The sequence below is a fragment of the Pundamilia nyererei genome, unplaced genomic scaffold (assembly GCF_000239375.1).
Source record: "Pundamilia nyererei isolate P.nyererei 1_Seehausen unplaced genomic scaffold, PunNye1.0 scaffold00038, whole genome shotgun sequence".
Classification (NCBI taxonomy): Eukaryota; Metazoa; Chordata; class Actinopteri; order Cichliformes; family Cichlidae; genus Pundamilia; species Pundamilia nyererei.
The window spans coordinates 1,633,129-1,650,250 of record NW_005187439.1 but is presented as its reverse complement, the minus strand read 5'-3'; the positions used below and the strand labels follow the sequence as shown (position 1 = coordinate 1,650,250).

At 41.0% G+C, this 17,122-nt stretch overlaps 1 protein-coding gene across 2 annotated transcripts in view; it reads right to left on the bottom strand.

Moving 5' to 3' along the window:
• Positions 1–293: 293 nt before the first annotated feature.
• The window catches only part of prkg2 (protein kinase cGMP-dependent 2), a 33,259-nt gene continuing 16,430 nt past the window's right edge, over positions 294–17,122 (bottom strand). The window contains exons 7-19 of one of the 2 annotated variants that reach the window (XM_005730555.2): positions 13,778–13,855; positions 10,656–10,750; positions 9,583–9,651; positions 9,202–9,300; positions 8,333–8,483; positions 7,636–7,772; positions 5,622–5,711; positions 5,396–5,537; positions 4,136–4,299; positions 3,861–3,983; positions 3,556–3,618; positions 2,981–3,047; positions 294–2,002 (exon numbers count right to left, since the gene is read on the bottom strand). In XM_005730555.2, the coding sequence (XP_005730612.1) occupies positions 1,907–2,002; positions 2,981–3,047; positions 3,556–3,618; positions 3,861–3,983; positions 4,136–4,299; positions 5,396–5,537; positions 5,622–5,711; positions 7,636–7,772; positions 8,333–8,483; positions 9,202–9,300; positions 9,583–9,651; positions 10,656–10,750; positions 13,778–13,855 (1,374 nt within the window). In that variant the 3' untranslated portion in view covers positions 294–1,906. The remainder of the gene's footprint in view (positions 2,003–2,980; positions 3,048–3,555; positions 3,619–3,860; positions 3,984–4,135; positions 4,300–5,395; positions 5,538–5,621; positions 5,712–7,635; positions 7,773–8,332; positions 8,484–9,201; positions 9,301–9,582; positions 9,652–10,655; positions 10,751–13,777; positions 13,856–17,122) is intronic. The other variant, XM_005730556.1, reaches the window with a different exon arrangement.

The following is a 17,122-nucleotide window of genomic DNA, read 5'->3' as shown; positions in this document are numbered from 1 at the left end:
AAGGCCGCATCGATGTTTCTGAAGTAAAAGAGCAATTAGGGAATTGAAAATAAGAATAGTATGATGTATAACAAAGAATGCTGAGCTGAATAAACTCTTGGTCCCTCCAAAGCAATCGGTTATGAAGCTCGATGACACCATCCGAGTGTTTCTGGACCATCCATAAAATGTACTGTGCCTGAGGGCAAACTTAAAAAAGCTTGAGCTGTACCCAATAACTTCAGGAAATCTAAAACTACAAACACGGCAGTGAATCATTTCTGTCATTTCTGCATGTCTGTAGTTACTCTAATGTGATGTTAGCACAATAAATTTAGTTTTTACTGTTTTTTGTGGGTATTACCAACTGGAAAGCTACCCTGAAATGTCCACATTAGCACTGGGAGATGTTTTTAAGAAAACAGTGCACGTTCAGGATTGGTTAAAGTACAGGTTCGCTTTCACCAGCTCTAAAATAACTCACAGGGTTACTGTGCTTTACAGAGGGGCTCAAACTTCCACAAGGGGACAGTTACATGGAGGAGTTTATCCCCAGTCACAGTGCTGGCTGTTATCACTTCCCATGTGTTTATATCGCCCTATTGCATGGGATCAACTCTCCTGTAGTTTTGGTTAGTTTCTTGCCCCTCCCTGAGGCTGGTTCTGCTTCTCTACCTCATGTGATCTTTGAGGTTCTCTCCGTAATACTGTAGGGTCTTTAGCTTATAATGTAATGAGTCTTGAGATGACAACTGTTGTGAACCGGGCCCATATAAATAAAAATAAACATTTTAATTGAATATGGGGTGGAGGTGTTTATCCAGCACACCACCCTGGTGCAGCACATATCAGCAGCAGATTATAGAGAAGCTCATTAATGTTTATAATAGTGTTATTATTTACTCCTAGTGTATCCCAATACCCGGTTCCAGGCTGACGGCTTCATAACGAGCTGTTTAACTCTGCAGTGAGCCGATTAGGCCGTCTGTGTGGCATTTTTGTTACTGAGTGTCTGCGGCTGCACGAGGTGTTGAACTGATAATATGGCTTGTGACTCCCAGTTGCTGATGAGTGTACGTCATATAGAAGGTATAGAAAGAATTTTTATCCTACTGTGATGCTAACCTTACTTATTCTAACTATGAGAACCTGTTATATTCCACAGTAATACCACAAATTGAGCTAGTTGATTCTGTGCAGCCACAGTAGCCCTGAGTGTCCTCTTAGCCCACTAACATTAGCCAGCTGAGGAGTGTTAACTTACCTGACTTAATGTGATTCAACACAAATATTAGAAATCGTTCTTTTTTTTGTTGCATAACGGGGCTACATCTGAAGTTTTGTCTGGGTTAACGATTAATACATTAATCCTGTATGTCAAGCTAGGCAGCTTCATGCTAATTAATGTGACACTGAGCACCATTAACCAGAACCTTCTGTTTTGTTGGCATTAATAAAATCCTTTCTGGTAATGTTCTTAATCTGCTTCTGGCAAATGTCTTGGTGGTGGCCCGACTCCTCTGAGGTAAAAGCTTGTGCATTTCACATCCAGTTTTGTTCGAATGTTGAACACTGACGCGGCTGTTGGAGCAGCTTAAAACTGTTCTGAATCGCTTCGATTTTTCTCGACATCTTTGTCAAAAATAGTGTGAAACAGAGAGTAAAAGAAAAGTCAAGCAGTAAACCTTTACACCTTTGAAGGCTTCCATTCAAATGTGCACATATTGTATGGAGATACAGGAGCAATACGGGTTTACCTTTTGGTAATATCCCATTTTCAATTATCTGTCAATCTGTGACAATCATAAAGCTGCTAAACCATGGCTGAGGTGATGTAAAGTCACCTGTAAGTCCACTTTTGCTGTTAGATTTTAGTTGTTAATGTGTGCAGTGGAAGGAAAATGTTGGAAAGATGGAGGAGAAGTCCTCAGAAGTCCATGTCCCAACCAGACAGCTCATCAGGAGGACTGTCATCATCTGGAGGGTAGCTGTCGAAGTAACTGTGATCTGTTGGTCCTGTAAGCTATGGAGCGAAGGAAGGAAGAGGAGAGAGAGAGATGGTTAGCAAAGCATTGAGTTGGTCTGAAATCAAATAGTAACAACTGATGGGGCAACAAAATTCAACATGGCATTTTTAAGGTTAATACAAATTCCCTTTGGGGTTGTGTCAGAAAGGGCAGCTGGAATAAAACTTAAATCAAATGTGGAACTACTTGCTGTGGTGACCCCTCGTGATAAATCACTACACATGAGCGGGGGACACTGGTTTCCTTTTCCAATGTGGAACAGTATAAAGTGTGCAGGAGGCAGAAAGCATGATGGCCACGTCTTGCTGGGAATTCACATGACAGTTACCTCCTTTATCCTTATTAAGCCCATTTTTCCACAACAGGAGCTATAAGACATTGGGTGTGCGTTCATAATACACACGTAAGGGTAAGAAGGAAGAAATGCCTGCTGTGGGACAGGTATTTCTGTGCTGGAAGAAACCTCCTCGGGCTCTACACTGACTGGCTAAAGTCAGATAAGCAACTACAGTAAGATCTTTGGGAAAATCAAGCAATCAGCACATGCTAGATTAAGAAAAGCAGAACAAATGGAAACTGGATGAAAAATAAAACTCCATCAAAGTTCCTGAGAGATTTTACAGAGACAGGAGGAGGCTGGAAGAAAGAGCTAGAAGTGAACTAAAGATTGGCAGCGGTGCTGGTGTAAATGAAGTGGTGAATCTGACAAATTGCTCTGGGAGCTGCTTTTATCTTTTGTCCCGGCCTTCACACTGAAGTGCAGCTCAGACAACAAAAGGAGAGACGGAGACAGCCGAAGTGACGTCGGGACGCTTGACTTTTAAAAAGTCCCGCGATCATTGTTTCAGCCGGCTAATCTGCCTACAGGTCTCCTGCACACTTTAAACAGCAAACAGATATTTTGTTCTGAAAGTTTAATCACGCTTCAGTCATGACGTGGAACTACAAGTTTTACAAGTTTGATCACAGCTTACTTCTCTTTTCAGTGGCGATGGTAACGTCCTTGCCTTCAGCCCCTCCCAGTTGAAGCCATTAAACCACCTTCAGATACATTAGAGAAAACACACATCTGTAAGTGTATTTATCTTCTCACATTTACATATATGAGTTTGACTCTGTCAGAACAAACGCAAAGTAGGAAACATCCCAATTTAAAGTTGTTAAATGTCACTTGATCTGGATCAAGAACTCTTTCTGTACATTTTACTTGGACTTTGACTTCTATTCCTGGCTCAGTATGGAAAATGAGAACTAGGTCAGCATCACGTTTAAGAACAACATATTAATCCCTGCATTATGAGTATATATTGTTTCCTGTAATGCGGTAGCCTCATGCTGTCTTTGTAAAGGAAAAAGGCAAGTGGCAATTTCAATCATTTGATAAGCCTTGACGATGTTTGCATCCGACTGCTCTTGCACACTGTTCAGTGATTATCTAATTGTAAAGGCTATAAACCACGAGCCTTCATCCATAATGTTCAATCACTGCTAATTTGTGGAACTAATCTTCCCGCTGAGATCCACAACAAATGAGTCCGTTCCTACTTACCTGTGCTTCTTAATATCAGTTATTCCATTTTTGAGATTGCCCAGTCGCTCTGAGGGGTTCCGCCTATAAAACAGATCAAAGTCAGGAAATTAACTCTTCACCAAATTACTGTGCTAGTTCCAAGATGGTTGGGTTATGTTTTCCTGCTCTGTTGTTCAGAGCTTGAAGAAAACTGTTTAATGTAGCTGGGTGTCAGGTATACTCAGCACATCAGCCATCATCAGACTCTGTCCTGAAAATCTGAATCGAGGATTTTGTGTCTACTTAAGCTTTAGGTATGTCGGCCTGCGCATGTGAGTGTGTACCTGCATAGCTTGCGTATGAGGTCCTCCGGTCTCTTTGTTATCTTCTTCGGGAAGTCCATCTTCTCAATGCCTCTCAAGATGAAAGTGTACGTCATCATCTGGTCAATTCCTGAGAACGGAGGACTGTGGAGTGAAGAAAGAATCGGCAGATATTCAGCAAGCTTTTAGCAGTACTTTGTGTAAAAATGACTGCAGGTCAGTGGGCAGAGTGAAGTGGATGAGTGAAAGGATGATCTTGCTGCACATTGGAATCACAGAAGAACGTGTGCTCTAACCTGCCGGTAAGAAGCTCAAACACCAGGATGCCCAAAGACCAAAAGTCCACACTGAAGTTGTGGCCTTTGTTGAGGATGATCTCTGGTGCCACATACTCTGGAGTGCCACAGAAGGTCCAAGTCTTCTGGCCACATCTGATCTTCTTGGCAAAGCCAAAGTCGACCTGGAAAAGGAGAGTTTAGTCTTTAAAGAGATGTTTACTGTCAGCCTGTCAGCATACAAGTATACAGTAATGTTGAAACTTTTAAAAGTCCTCTGGGGAGCCTTTAAGGCTTTTCCACAAAAATACCTGCCTACATTAAAAGCCTTACTCTTTAAGAAACCACTGTGCTGCTTATGTCTGCTTAGATGTCATAAAACATCCTGACGTCGAAGCAGTTTTATCAGACACATGAAAAAGAAACCAATCAAAAATAAATGTTTTATGTGACATGAATTTCTCCCTAATTCATTGTTTTCTTATCCATTCTACTCACTGTATCCATAACTAGCTTGTCATAGCATTTGTTCACTGCCCTGCTGGGTCAGCAGACGTGGTGTTCATGTGTAATGAAGCAATAATGTTGTGACGCTGTCAAAGTTTGACTTGCTTTCAGTAAATGTGCCAGTAACCACTAAAACTGTAGTTACAGTGCTCCCCCCTTCTTTTAGTTGCCCTTTTAATTGCTTATTACCAAACTATTTAAACTATGCACTGGTGCACGTTATTAAGACAGCGGCCAGAAGTCGAACCCAGGACCTTCTTGCTAACCCTTGTGCTACCATGCTCCCATTCTTATATTAGTGAATAATTCACCATATGTCACTAATACATGACGTACTCGGCAGAACACTAAACTTGTGACTCAAGCCACAAAACCTAAAGGCACCTGTGAGTCACAGATCAGGGCACGGTAGAGCTCACAGCACCCGCAGAGCAGAGGAATTAGCTGCATCAATTTGCACAGCATTTAGATGGATGACACAGAACGTGGGTGGAGAAAAAAACAAAGCAAAACGCTCACAGACCTGCCAAATGTCAGGCGCACACACAGGTGTGACCAAAGGAAATGTTTAGTTGTGCCTGACAGACTTTTTTGGTCGCAATTAAGACCAAAACGGTTGCATCCTGGAGTCTGGAAACACACATTTTGATTAAGCCTGATGACTCCAAACTATAAGAAATGCACTGGTCATCAAAGCGGGAGGAACATGCTGACAAGTGTTGTTCTTTCATGGTTCTGAGACAAAATGCGTTTACTTTCTGGAACTAATCTCACCAGTTTGATGTATCCTTCAGAATCCAGAATGAGGTTCTCAGGCTTCAGGTCTCTGTAGAGCACACCTTTCCGGTGGAGGTACTCGAAAGCCTCCGTGACACAGCCCACGCAGAATTTAGCAGCAGATTCATCAAAGCTGCCCCTGAAGACCAAAACCCAAACATCCTATTAAAACCTTTTGCAGCTTTTGGGACAGTGGCTCCAGACAATGGTTGGCATCTCCTACCTGTCCCTGAGCAGACTCCAGACCTCTCCACCCAGACAGGCCTCCAGCAGCATGTACACATATTTGTTATCCTTGAATGTGCGATACAGTCTGGAGAAAACAAAACACAAACAAGTTTAGCTTTAAATACAACAAATGCCATTTTATCATCATTTGAGATCAGCATTAGTCTTTTTATTCCTTTGATTTATTTATGTGGTTGACGCAGTTTCATAAAGAACCCGACAATATTTGAGACTGAAGACAACCAGACGTGCAGCTGGTGAAAGAACCATCAGGGGCAGACAACTGCTAAGACTCTCAGGTCTAAAAGATTTGCACATATTTAACCAAATCACTTTCTGAGTTATAATTCGATACCATCTGGAAAATCTAGTATTTATTCTATTTTGACTCCACTGATATTTTGGTTTTTAAACATGTCATATTTGCTCAATCAGCCATGAAAGTTGAATGAAAATGGCAACAATTTTATATTAAAAAGTATTCTTTATGCTATATTTACAACAGTATTGTTAAATTGAAATATCACATTCAAAATAATCAGTAGTTGTCATTTACAATGTGAATTTTCTTTTGTTTGTTTTAGTGTGTGGTCAACAGTGCTCTTCTCCAAGAAAGTAACAAAAAGAAAAAAGTAATCCCTTTACTAATTACTTATTTTCAAAAGTAATTAGTTACTTTATTACTTAGTTACTTTTTGAAAACATGATACACAACCCGGATAAGTAATGAAGCAATAGACCTTTCAGCCAAATTCTGTTTTTCTGCATAATCCATCATGTAAAATTGAATCAAATGAAAAAGTCTCTTTTGAAAACTTGTTTTATTAGTTTTAACTTTATGCAAAAATACGTTTTCTTCCCACACAGAGTGAACAGCGGACGCTAATGTTTTTGTCACTTTTTACGGAATCAAAGTAATGTCAGTACTTCCAAGCTTTAAACTCTGCATGGTCGCACGCGCTTAACGTCATTGTCACGAGACACTCTCACAAACAAAATCACGATTTAGTAACGCAGTAATGCAGCGTGCTTACGGGAAAGTAACGGTAATCTAATTTTTTTTGCAATACTAATCCCTTACTTTACTCATTACTTGAAAAAAGTATTAAAGTATTACAGTAACGCATCTCTGGTCCTCAAATGTTGGACTTTGCAGGAGTGCTGGACTTTTCTTGATACTGCCTTGATTTCAACGTGGGGAAAATCAGGTGGGTCAACGGCCCGTTTTTCAAAAAATTATATCTTGAAAACTGTTTGATAAATGATGCTAAAACTGCACAAAAATCATTGTATATGTTTAGACTGTAACATAAAATTGACGGTCTAGCAGAAGGCTGCTAGATTACCCATGAAAAGCAACAAAAATACAAAAAAATATAAACGGGAAGCAGGGCACCTAAATTATTAAATTTCGCCTGAGCTGTAATTATCACATAAATGAATAAATTCTTGCTTAATATATGAAGTAATGTTTTCAGATTTTAGTGTAAATAGGAGCCTAGATCGACATCCGTGATTCAACATTAAGCTTTAAAGGCTCTTAAAACTGCAGCATGGGTGTCAACCACTCCACCACAATGCCACCGTACGTAGCCTTAAGTCTTACATCACCCGACGTCGGTCTTGAAAACAGATTAGGAATAAAATAGGTACACAGAGTGTATGAAGAGGAGGTTAGCTGGATGAGCGTTACAGAAGGTGAAGAATGGCTTTAATATCAGAGTCTGTTCCACTGCATACGGTGAAATCGGATCATCGTAATCTCACAAAAGACAAAGAAAAGCTCCTGTTGCAATATTTCATAAGAAATAACCACATTTTCTTAGCAGACATCTCAATATCCCCTGCTATTCTACCCCACTGAGAAGATGTAATCTGCTCAGGTCCCCGACGGTGATCTCATCAAAAACTAATAAGCGCAGCATTGTGTTCCCAGACTAATGGAGCAGAGATTCATCATGTAGGATAAAAAATGGAAATGAGTTCCAAGGCTGGGCAAGAGGACGCACTTGACTACGAAAGGCGAGCGAGCCTCTGCGAGGATCCTCCTCTCCGAGTGGATGTGTTCTTCCTGCCTGTTGTCCACCACGTGCTTCTTTTTGATGACCTTGAGTGCAAAGGTGACATCCTCAGTCTTCACCTTCACCTGCAGATGGACATGACAGGGTGGGTGTGACTCAGCACAGACCTCAAACAGCAGGCATGGTTCCCATGTAAACATTAAGTTTACTCCTACCCATGAATACACCGTCCTAATGAACTTTCAGTAGAGTAAATTGATGCACTATCAAAATAATAATTTCTATATGAAGGTCAGATTAGAGTTTGCCAGAAAACATCTAAAAGAACCTGCACAATTCTGAAAAAAAGATTCTTTGCAACGATGAAACCAAGATTAACATGATGGGAAGAGAAAAGGATGGAGAAGAGCATCAACCATCGAACACGGTGGAGGTTACTAGTGTTTATTGATGGTGTTACTGCTGATACAACCAGCAGGATGAAGAGTGTGCAGGACTACACTCTCTGCAAAGATTCAACCAAATGCTGCAAAACCGGTTGCGCAGCGCTCATGGATAATAACCCCAAAAAGAAATAGGATATTCTTCAGTAGGCATTCTCAATCCAACAGATTGCATTTTTTCAGTTACTGCAGCCAAACTGAATGCTGGAAGATTCTCAAACTCACCAAAGGTCAGCTCTTACCAGTTCTACTCGTCCAAACCCGCCGACCCCAAGGGTAGCAATGACCTCCAGGTGATCAAAGGGCCTGGATGAAGAGAATTCGGAAACCAGTTCCTTCAGCTGGATGACTTCAGGAGACAGAGGCTGACTTTGGTGGCGTGACACAGACCTCCTGGATGGAAGACACAGACAAAAACAGAGTGTCTACCTTAACCTAAACATTTAGCAGGAGAAGCAGTAGATCATAACTACTGTACATCTGTGAGTGGAGTTTTCACGTCTGTAATTTTCAAATCATAATTTATTACAATTTAAGTGAATATCTGAGCATTTCCTCTGCTGACAAGTGAGCCAATGAAAACTTTAACAGAGAAAAAACAACTAACAGACGAGTGCCTCAGATGGCGAACACCAGCTTATGTTTTCATCAGGATTTTGAGCGAGTCTTCTCCTCGCTGTATTATCCGTAAAGCACAAGATGAGTGTGTTTGAAAAGGGATGAATGTGTAAAGCTCACAGAGTCGTTGATAGAAGTGGAAAAGTTCAATATGGATGCAGTAAGAACAGAAGCTTTTCAGTACTCGTTAAATACCCCGGATAGGAAGGATGGTGTGTCACGTTTCTACTTTAACTTGGTAAAAACAGCTGAACTGAAACAAGAGGTAAAAAATCTAAGCATGAAAAAACTATAACGTGAATCTCCTTTGCAACACGAAAACTTAACAAACTGCAGACATTGTATCAACCCAGAAGCTGAGAACAATTACACATTGCAGTGATGTGCAGTTTGTTTTGCAATAAGTAGTCATTTCTCTGTAATGCAACCCATTTCTTTTTCCATGCTCAGAACATTTTTGTTCACTGTCCTGAACATCGGGTACTGCACCTACTTGGCATGTCTCTTCTTGTCGTCGCGATCGAGTGTTGCCACGTACCCTTGGAGGTACTTCTGCAGCTCATTGAAGGTGCCCACCGTCTGATCAAATGTCCTAGAAAAAAGACATCGGCACATTAGCAAACGAACCACTGGAATGTTGGCTGATTCCAAATCTGAACTCAGATCACTGATAGTGATCGAACACGGTGAGATAACGAATGAATTTTTGTGGGAAAACGTCTGGAAAAAGAAAATGTTGACACCGGCTGAAATGTATCAGAGTACAGCTTTGTTCTTCATCACAGACTGGCGTCTTTGTTCAGAGTCATTATCGGGTGAACAAAAGCATGTCTTTTACAACCTGTTAGGCATTATTTTAAATCTCAATACTCACTCTCTGTCGATGACGAGGCACTCCACCCCGTTCTCATCAGCAATGATATTGGCAGACCTGACGTCGTCACTGAAAGAGATGTGAATCACATGCACACAAAAACTAAGACAACTGTACATTTTACAACTGTTTTCATTGTGAATTTGGCATTATGAAGCTATTTCTACCTCTGCCCACATTATGCTTTTGTGTGTTTTTTCTGTGAATACAAAACTTGAAACATTTTTAAATCATTCTGATAAACAATTCACTAAAATTTAGTGAATAAAAAGTTATTCATGGTTACAGATTTATTGGTGGAAAGTTGACAAAAAGCCTTTAAAGTTTAAAGATTTAAAATATCATGTCAGACTTTTAAGGTCAGTAGATTGATCTGAGGGTGCTATAAAGCCACTTAAAACTATGTTTCTTATTGCCATTGTTTGTATTGACAACATATCGGGAATGATGTCTGGGATCTGAAATATCACGTTACTTTGGACCTCTGATCTCATCTACAAGGTCAAATAAGGTCAAACTTTCATAGAATACTTTTTAAAATGGTTTTCAAAACATGTTTTTAATTTCTACTATCTTTGTTTCTTGCTGCAACATTTAGGAAATGATACTGGCATAAGGAGATTCTAAACATCACATAGTTTGCATCCAAATATCATGTCACATTTCTTTTTCTTTCTTTTTTATGTGTTATGGCTTTAAAGACAAAAGAATGAGCTGCCTAATTAGTTCTTACATATAAAAGAAAACAAAAACAAAACCCTTCCCTTAAAAACACCGAGAGAGTGAGCTGGTTCTTGTTTGTTTATGATGCGTCGAAGAGCGCTCCACATGATTTCCAAAGCTGTGGTTGGTTCATTTTTCAGATTTTGTCTATATTCACTAATTAATTGTTTTGCACTATGTTATCCTAGCATTGGTCTCGGTATTGAAGCAGGTGCTGCGTTGTGTTACCTCCCAATCCTTACCTTTAATATTCATCTATATAGCACCAGTCCACAACCATCCCCTGACGCTGTTTGAATATGAATATTTCAGTCTTTTGTTGACATGACCTGACTGTTGCTGTATTTTACCTTATAAGTGCTTTTTCTCCAAAGTAGTCTCCCTTCTGCAGCGTGTTGATGATCTGTGGCAGCTTGTGGGCCTCGGTGGTCTGGGTCACTTTCACCTGCACAAGACAGTTTGCTGGATGTTCATCTCTTCACCTCCTACAGACGCTTTTAATTTTCTCTAATTTTTTTTAAAGCATTATAAAAACATAAAATGCTAAAGAACTGAAACAACCTTCCAAATGTTTGAGTTTAGTTTAAAGTCTTCTCTAATAGTACATAATCTGAAATGTCGTAGATAACAGTTACTGATTAACATTTTGTATAATCAGGCATGATTTTTAAAGCGACGTCGACGTGGACCCGTTTTTAAAATCCTCTCTCCTCCCCTCTAGGTTTGTTAAACGGGCAGAGACTTTTAACAAACCTGTTTTCTTCAAAAAAATTAAATAGTCTGAAACTCAACATTTTTTCTGTAGAAGACATGGATACAGTCTGCAGTACTCTCTTCATAAATCCACACAGTCAGGCCTCCGTGGCCTTTAATGAAGCTTCCAGATGAGAACCTGTCTGTCTGTCAGACGATGATGTATCGCTGTTCTTTTTCTCTTGCTACTTCGGTTCAATCTAGTTTGTCCAGTTTGCAGGACAGATTAGATGTCTTTGCTAGCCTGAGAAGGCCTTGGTGTCCCTCCACTTCTGGCAGAGCTGGATGGGGAGCTGGTAGCTACGTAGCTTTAACACTTTAAAACAGTTCTTCGAAATTGTTTTGGATTTCCCCTCATCTCACCTAGACGACTGTGTGACACATGGCCTGGTTTTTCTCCTATTTTTTTTACACAGAAGTGATGTTTGGTGAAAGCAGGCCCTCAAACTGAACGAATTATAATGAAGATTACATTAACTATTAATTTAATGTTACAGTGCGTACACAAATGTGCTTTTAAGGAGTAGTGTACTTAACATGGAACATGATGGGCCCAGTGTGATGTGGTGGTGTTGAAGTACTTTATGCTTTCCTGACTTGCTGTTTGAATAGAAGTATTATTTGCATAACAGACGTCTCTGATTTTCCTCTTCAAACTGTTGCCTGCTCGAGCTGCAGGCTTCCACCATTCCACGCCTGCAGCCTGAGAGTTGTCAAACCTTTCAGTAATTTGTGAAGCACTGAAAACCAGCGGCCCACCCTGGCCGAGGTCAAGCGTCCCACTGGTGGCATCGTGGTGCCGACAAAATGCCACAATTACATCACAGCCGTTATGGTCAAAGTGTGCTTTAGCTAAGTGTCCCATTTGACCCCACTGACCTTTACTTCCCTGTTTTTCCTGATGGCAGGCACTCTCAGATGTTATTTCTACCCTCGTTTGGGGGGGGGGGGCATTTCCTGTATTAGCCCCCTTCTTTCCAAACAACATGTGTCTCTCTTTGGTTTGGTTTGGTTTGGTTAGCTTAGCGCTGAAGAGCTGCAGTCTCGGATCAGCTCATAATGGCATTTTGAGAGTCCCCGTGGACAGCTCTGGTGTCGGGTTCCCGACTTATCAGACAGACTGGCGGGTGAGTCATAGCCCTACAACTCCCCAGACTCACGTACAGTTTGGTCAACATACTGGTCGACATATTGGACTGTTACTGAGGGAAGACACTTATTCTGTGTGTGTTTAATCTTGTCTTTTGGACATTTTCTCTCTTAATGATTAAATGTTAAACGTGATATGAGGCAGGTATATTACCAAGATGCTCCTCTTTCTTTTGTTGGAGATGTGCTTACTATAAAACACTGCTGTATGCAGCGTCGTTTTCATTTGTGGAAACCAGATTGAAGCAACGTCCTGCAAAGCTTTGAGAGTCGAGCGGTGCTCGAGCAGCTGTTTGGCACTCAGGCTGAGTAACAAGAGCTTTTGCTGCAAATACGGGAGCAGCATCCGGATCCGTGCAATGGAGACATCATGTAGTATTATCTCACCAAAGGACTTGAGGATTTATTCTATTGTTGGAAGACAGGATTATGGCTTGTGTCCCTAATGAGTGCCATTGTTGCAGAAAATGTCTCAGAAATCTCTGCAGTGCAGCTCATGTGTTTTATATTTTTATAACTGACAATAGCAAAAACTATGAATGACAAGTTAGACTGACTGGCAACATAGAAAGCATTTACTATTTTTGATTAATAATTCTTAAAGTAAAAGTAGTAATGCACTGATGCTATTCATAAAAATGATCTAGTTTGGTTTTGGTGATTAGTTTATTCCAAAACTGCAACAACAGCAGCATCCTGCTCAGTTATGAAGCAAATATCCACAGAAATGACTGCTGAGGGCGAGGATGTACGGCTTGTTTCTTTTTGAGAACGATGGGTTATTATTAGCATCAACATATCCCAGTTTACAGCTTATGAATGACAGGTTAGCCAAGCCCCAAAGCCCCCCATTTGTTTATTGACTCTTTGACTGTATTTGTAATCATAATTTGCAAAAGGAGGATCAGGCTGTAATAAATAAGACTTACAACCAGTAACTGAGACCACGAACTCAACAAGAAAATGTTTACTAAGGTCGTGAATCAAGTGAGAAGTTGGATCGTTTTCTCAAATACTTCTAATAATAATGATAATAATGGATTGCATTTATATAGCGCTTTTCAGGGCCCTCAAAGCGCTTTACAATTCCATTATTCATTCACTCTCACATTCACACACTGGTGGAAGCAGCTACAGTTGTAGCCACAGCTGCCCTGGGGCAGACTGACAGAGGCGAGGCTGCCATATCGCGCCATCGGCCCCTCTGGCCATCACCAGTAGGCGGTAGGTGAAGTGTCTTGCCCAAGGACACAACGACCGAGACTGTCCGAGCCGGGGCTCGAACCGGCAACCTTCCGATTACCAGACGAACTACCAACTCTTGAGCCACGATCGCTGTCAATAAGACACCCCCAAAGAATCTCCCCCTGCTGGCCAGTAGAAAGAATGCAGGTTTAAAGCACTTCTGAACTGGCTTCACTTCACAAAGGCTAAATCTTTTCTTAATATATAGTGTATCGGTGTCAGAAGCAAGTTTAGGTTTAGCATAACCCTAAATTAAAAGAGTTGCTCTTTGAATCATGTGGCTTTGTGTTCGTGCAGCTTGTTCAACAAACGACAGACACGTTACCTTTCCTTGTGCGATGATGTAAAAGGTGCTGCCCTCCTCTCCCTCTCGGATGACGTACTCGCCTTTGTCATAGTATTCCTAAAGGGAAGGAAGGGTGTGAGATCGGGGGAGGACAACCGTCAGAACTGAGACGTTGCATTGATTTAATCACTGGAGCAGCCGGTCTGATTCCTGGTAGCCGGGCCCTGCGGGCTGAGAGCAGCTGTCAGTGACGCTCAGTCATTCAGAGCCTCTCAGCCTGCTGTTCAGCAGAGATTTTTAGGGCTCATGGGGAAAATGAAAATTAAGTCAATAGAAAAATATTAATTATGATGTTTTTAATGTCTGTTAATGGGGGCTTGAGTTAGGATGAATTTGTCAGCCAATTTGTGTTTGACACGTGTTTTAAATGAACACTGAATGAACCTCAAATGAATGCTTGAAATGAGGTACGAATATTTTCCGCAGAGAGGGCTGAAATTAACTTTTCAAAATGCCACAGATTTAAAAATTGCACTGAGGTTTATGATTACACAGAGACCACAGAAATGTTTTCCAATTAAACTGGTTTAAAGTGATCATTTAGATATAATATGACGTGTATATAATTATTATATTATATGATGTGAATAGCTCTATATTGGATGGAGCTTTAAGATAATAAACTGACTATACAATGCACACAGTAAAAAAGGTCCAGCTGACACATAAAGTCAATATTCCAATTAATTCCAATTAATTTCAAATACAAATCAGTCACTGACTAATCATTTGTTACATAACTGAATCTACAAAACAGGCCCTCTAAACTCGGTGGCCGACAGGTGGACACACACCTGCGCTCTCTGTGATCTAATACTATGTTTCTACCACTTCGCCAGTTAATTAACAAGATTTGGAATTGGTGATGCAATATTGGCCCATGATGGATCGTGAGATGATCGATGGGTAGTGTCAGATGACTAGTGTAGACTCACAAGTCCCACATGGACATTTGTTTTGCCACTTGGCATCCACAGGGGGAAATCATCTGCACTGGTGGACACACAGAGCCTGCTTAGAGTTCTATTGTGATACATTGTTGCTCTGTAGTGCAGATCGTGTCCCGCATCAGTGTGTTATCATAATACTACAAACATTACTCACAGGTGAAAAGACAATTAGTCAGCCAATCAGAAACATCATATAATAAAAAGCTGTTATGTAGTTCAGTCATCATGACACGCTCCAGCGACTTAAAATCACGCTAGACTTGTTTCAGAGTTTAACTTTAGGAGCGTCATAAAACCGAGCGACACTCTGAAATTCTCGAGTCAAACACTGAGGTGCAGCACGTTCTGCCAGCTCTCTTCCAGAAACAGATTCCTCCGCTTCATCCTGTCAGTCGCTGTTTCTCTGAAACCAACATCTCAAGCATCCCAACCGCAGCATTAAAACCAGACCGCTGAATCAGCGAGCTGGCAGATCGCCTTCCATTTTAAAGCTTTTAGGTGAAGAAAGGGAAGCACGGCGAATGAAGGTGACCAGGATGAAATGTTGCCTGGGACAGAGGCCAAGTTCCTGCAGCTGAGACAACCGTCCGCGGCTATAATCCATTTGACTATAGAGGACCAGAAGTGAACAAACAAATCAGAGCAACCACGCGTAAACATTCCCGGGTGTTTACTGTCAAAACTCTTGACACAAGTGGCATTTTCCTTGAGCGTCCGAGACTGTTTACGCCCCGTTTACGCTTCAGGAGAGCCTAGTTTAACACCAGTCAGTGACAGCGGAGACAACATGCCAGGGCTTTGTTTATAAAGACTGTCTGGATGAAGCTGTAGAGGTGCAGATGAGCGACGGCGTTTGACTTGTGTCTCAGGTTTGTTATACCAGACAACTAAGCTTGTCAAATTTAAACGCACGCCTCTTTATGAAAAGTCCTCTAACCTCCAACAATTAAATGCCCTTCTGTCCTACTTTACACTAACTTCTGGTTTGGTCAGTGGCAGACAGCCACTTGTGCTCAGCTGTGTTTGAGTTAAGTTCGAGTGCAGTCGTTCTGTTTGTTTCCAGTCAGTCAATGAGGAACAGCAGACACTAAAAATGCATGTTTCTCCATGCTTGAAGTTGCAGATGCACTGTGGCGGGGATCACTCTAGTCTTTAGCAGCCCCCACGTGGACAGGCTTCCCAGTGCAGCCCCCTGAGCGCATCGTGCTGATTTCAAAGAACTGTTGAAACAGTGATGATATGCACACTCGTGCATGATTTATAAAGTGTTCACGACAGTGACGGAAGGAGATTTTTTTGGTCTTTCCCACAGACTGACACTGTATTTGTGGGACATGACAGAAGGGGCACCCATGCCTTTTGAAATAAATTATTAAATAACACCATATATACTTAAGTTAAATAATAAATGAGGATTTTGCTGCCTCTCCACTATTCCAGACTGCAGTCAGTGCTATAGATGGCGGCCTACCCCATGCACTCCAAGCAGGGGGTAGGCAAAAGGTAACCAAAATCATTTTGTTTCCATGGTGAACATAATTAAATCATACATGATCTGCAAAATTCAACAACTTGACACTTGTTAAATTTATTCTTGTCGAGATGAAGTGATGCAATCTTCCAAGAGTGGTTAACTGTCTGGACTTGTGATATCACAAGATCACGCAAGATTTCAAACCACAGGAAAATCACTGGAGTTATAAGAGGCAGAAAAGCATACGCACATCACGTGTTTGTGGTTTAACCTGTCAAGGACAAAAACTTAGAAAATTCTGCATCAAGCCTTGTAATCATAGCTTTCCTACTTTTTTACTGTCTGGCGTGACAGCTCGGCAGTGGCGTTTCACCAGTGCTAACAGCAAGAATCCACCAACTGGCCATGGGACCATGGGTTCTCTCTGGGTACGCCACAGTCCAAAGACATGCAGGTAGTGGGGTTAAGTTAACTGGTGATTCTAAATTGCCCAGAGATGTGAATTGAGTGCAAATGTTGTCTGTCTCTGTGTGTTAGCCCTGCGATACACTGGCGACCCTGATAACAATAAGCGAAAGAGACTGGATGGATGGAGTGACGGATATACCAAAGCTGTTATAAATCCATTAAAGTTTCATGTTAACACTCCAAAGAATAACTCTTTAAATGAACTTAAAACAATCATGGATTTCCACAATAATAAATGGCTTTCTATTAGCATTAAGTACTTTTGTTGGACTAATGTCATTTACATGGGTTGAATCAACTTACTTAAATTAACTTGGACTCAACTGCAGTAAATAAATTGATTCATCATTGATTAATTAAGCTGATCCAACTCAGCTACATTAAGTTGAAATAACAGAATTGTGTAATGCTAAAATTAAAGCACTTTAATCA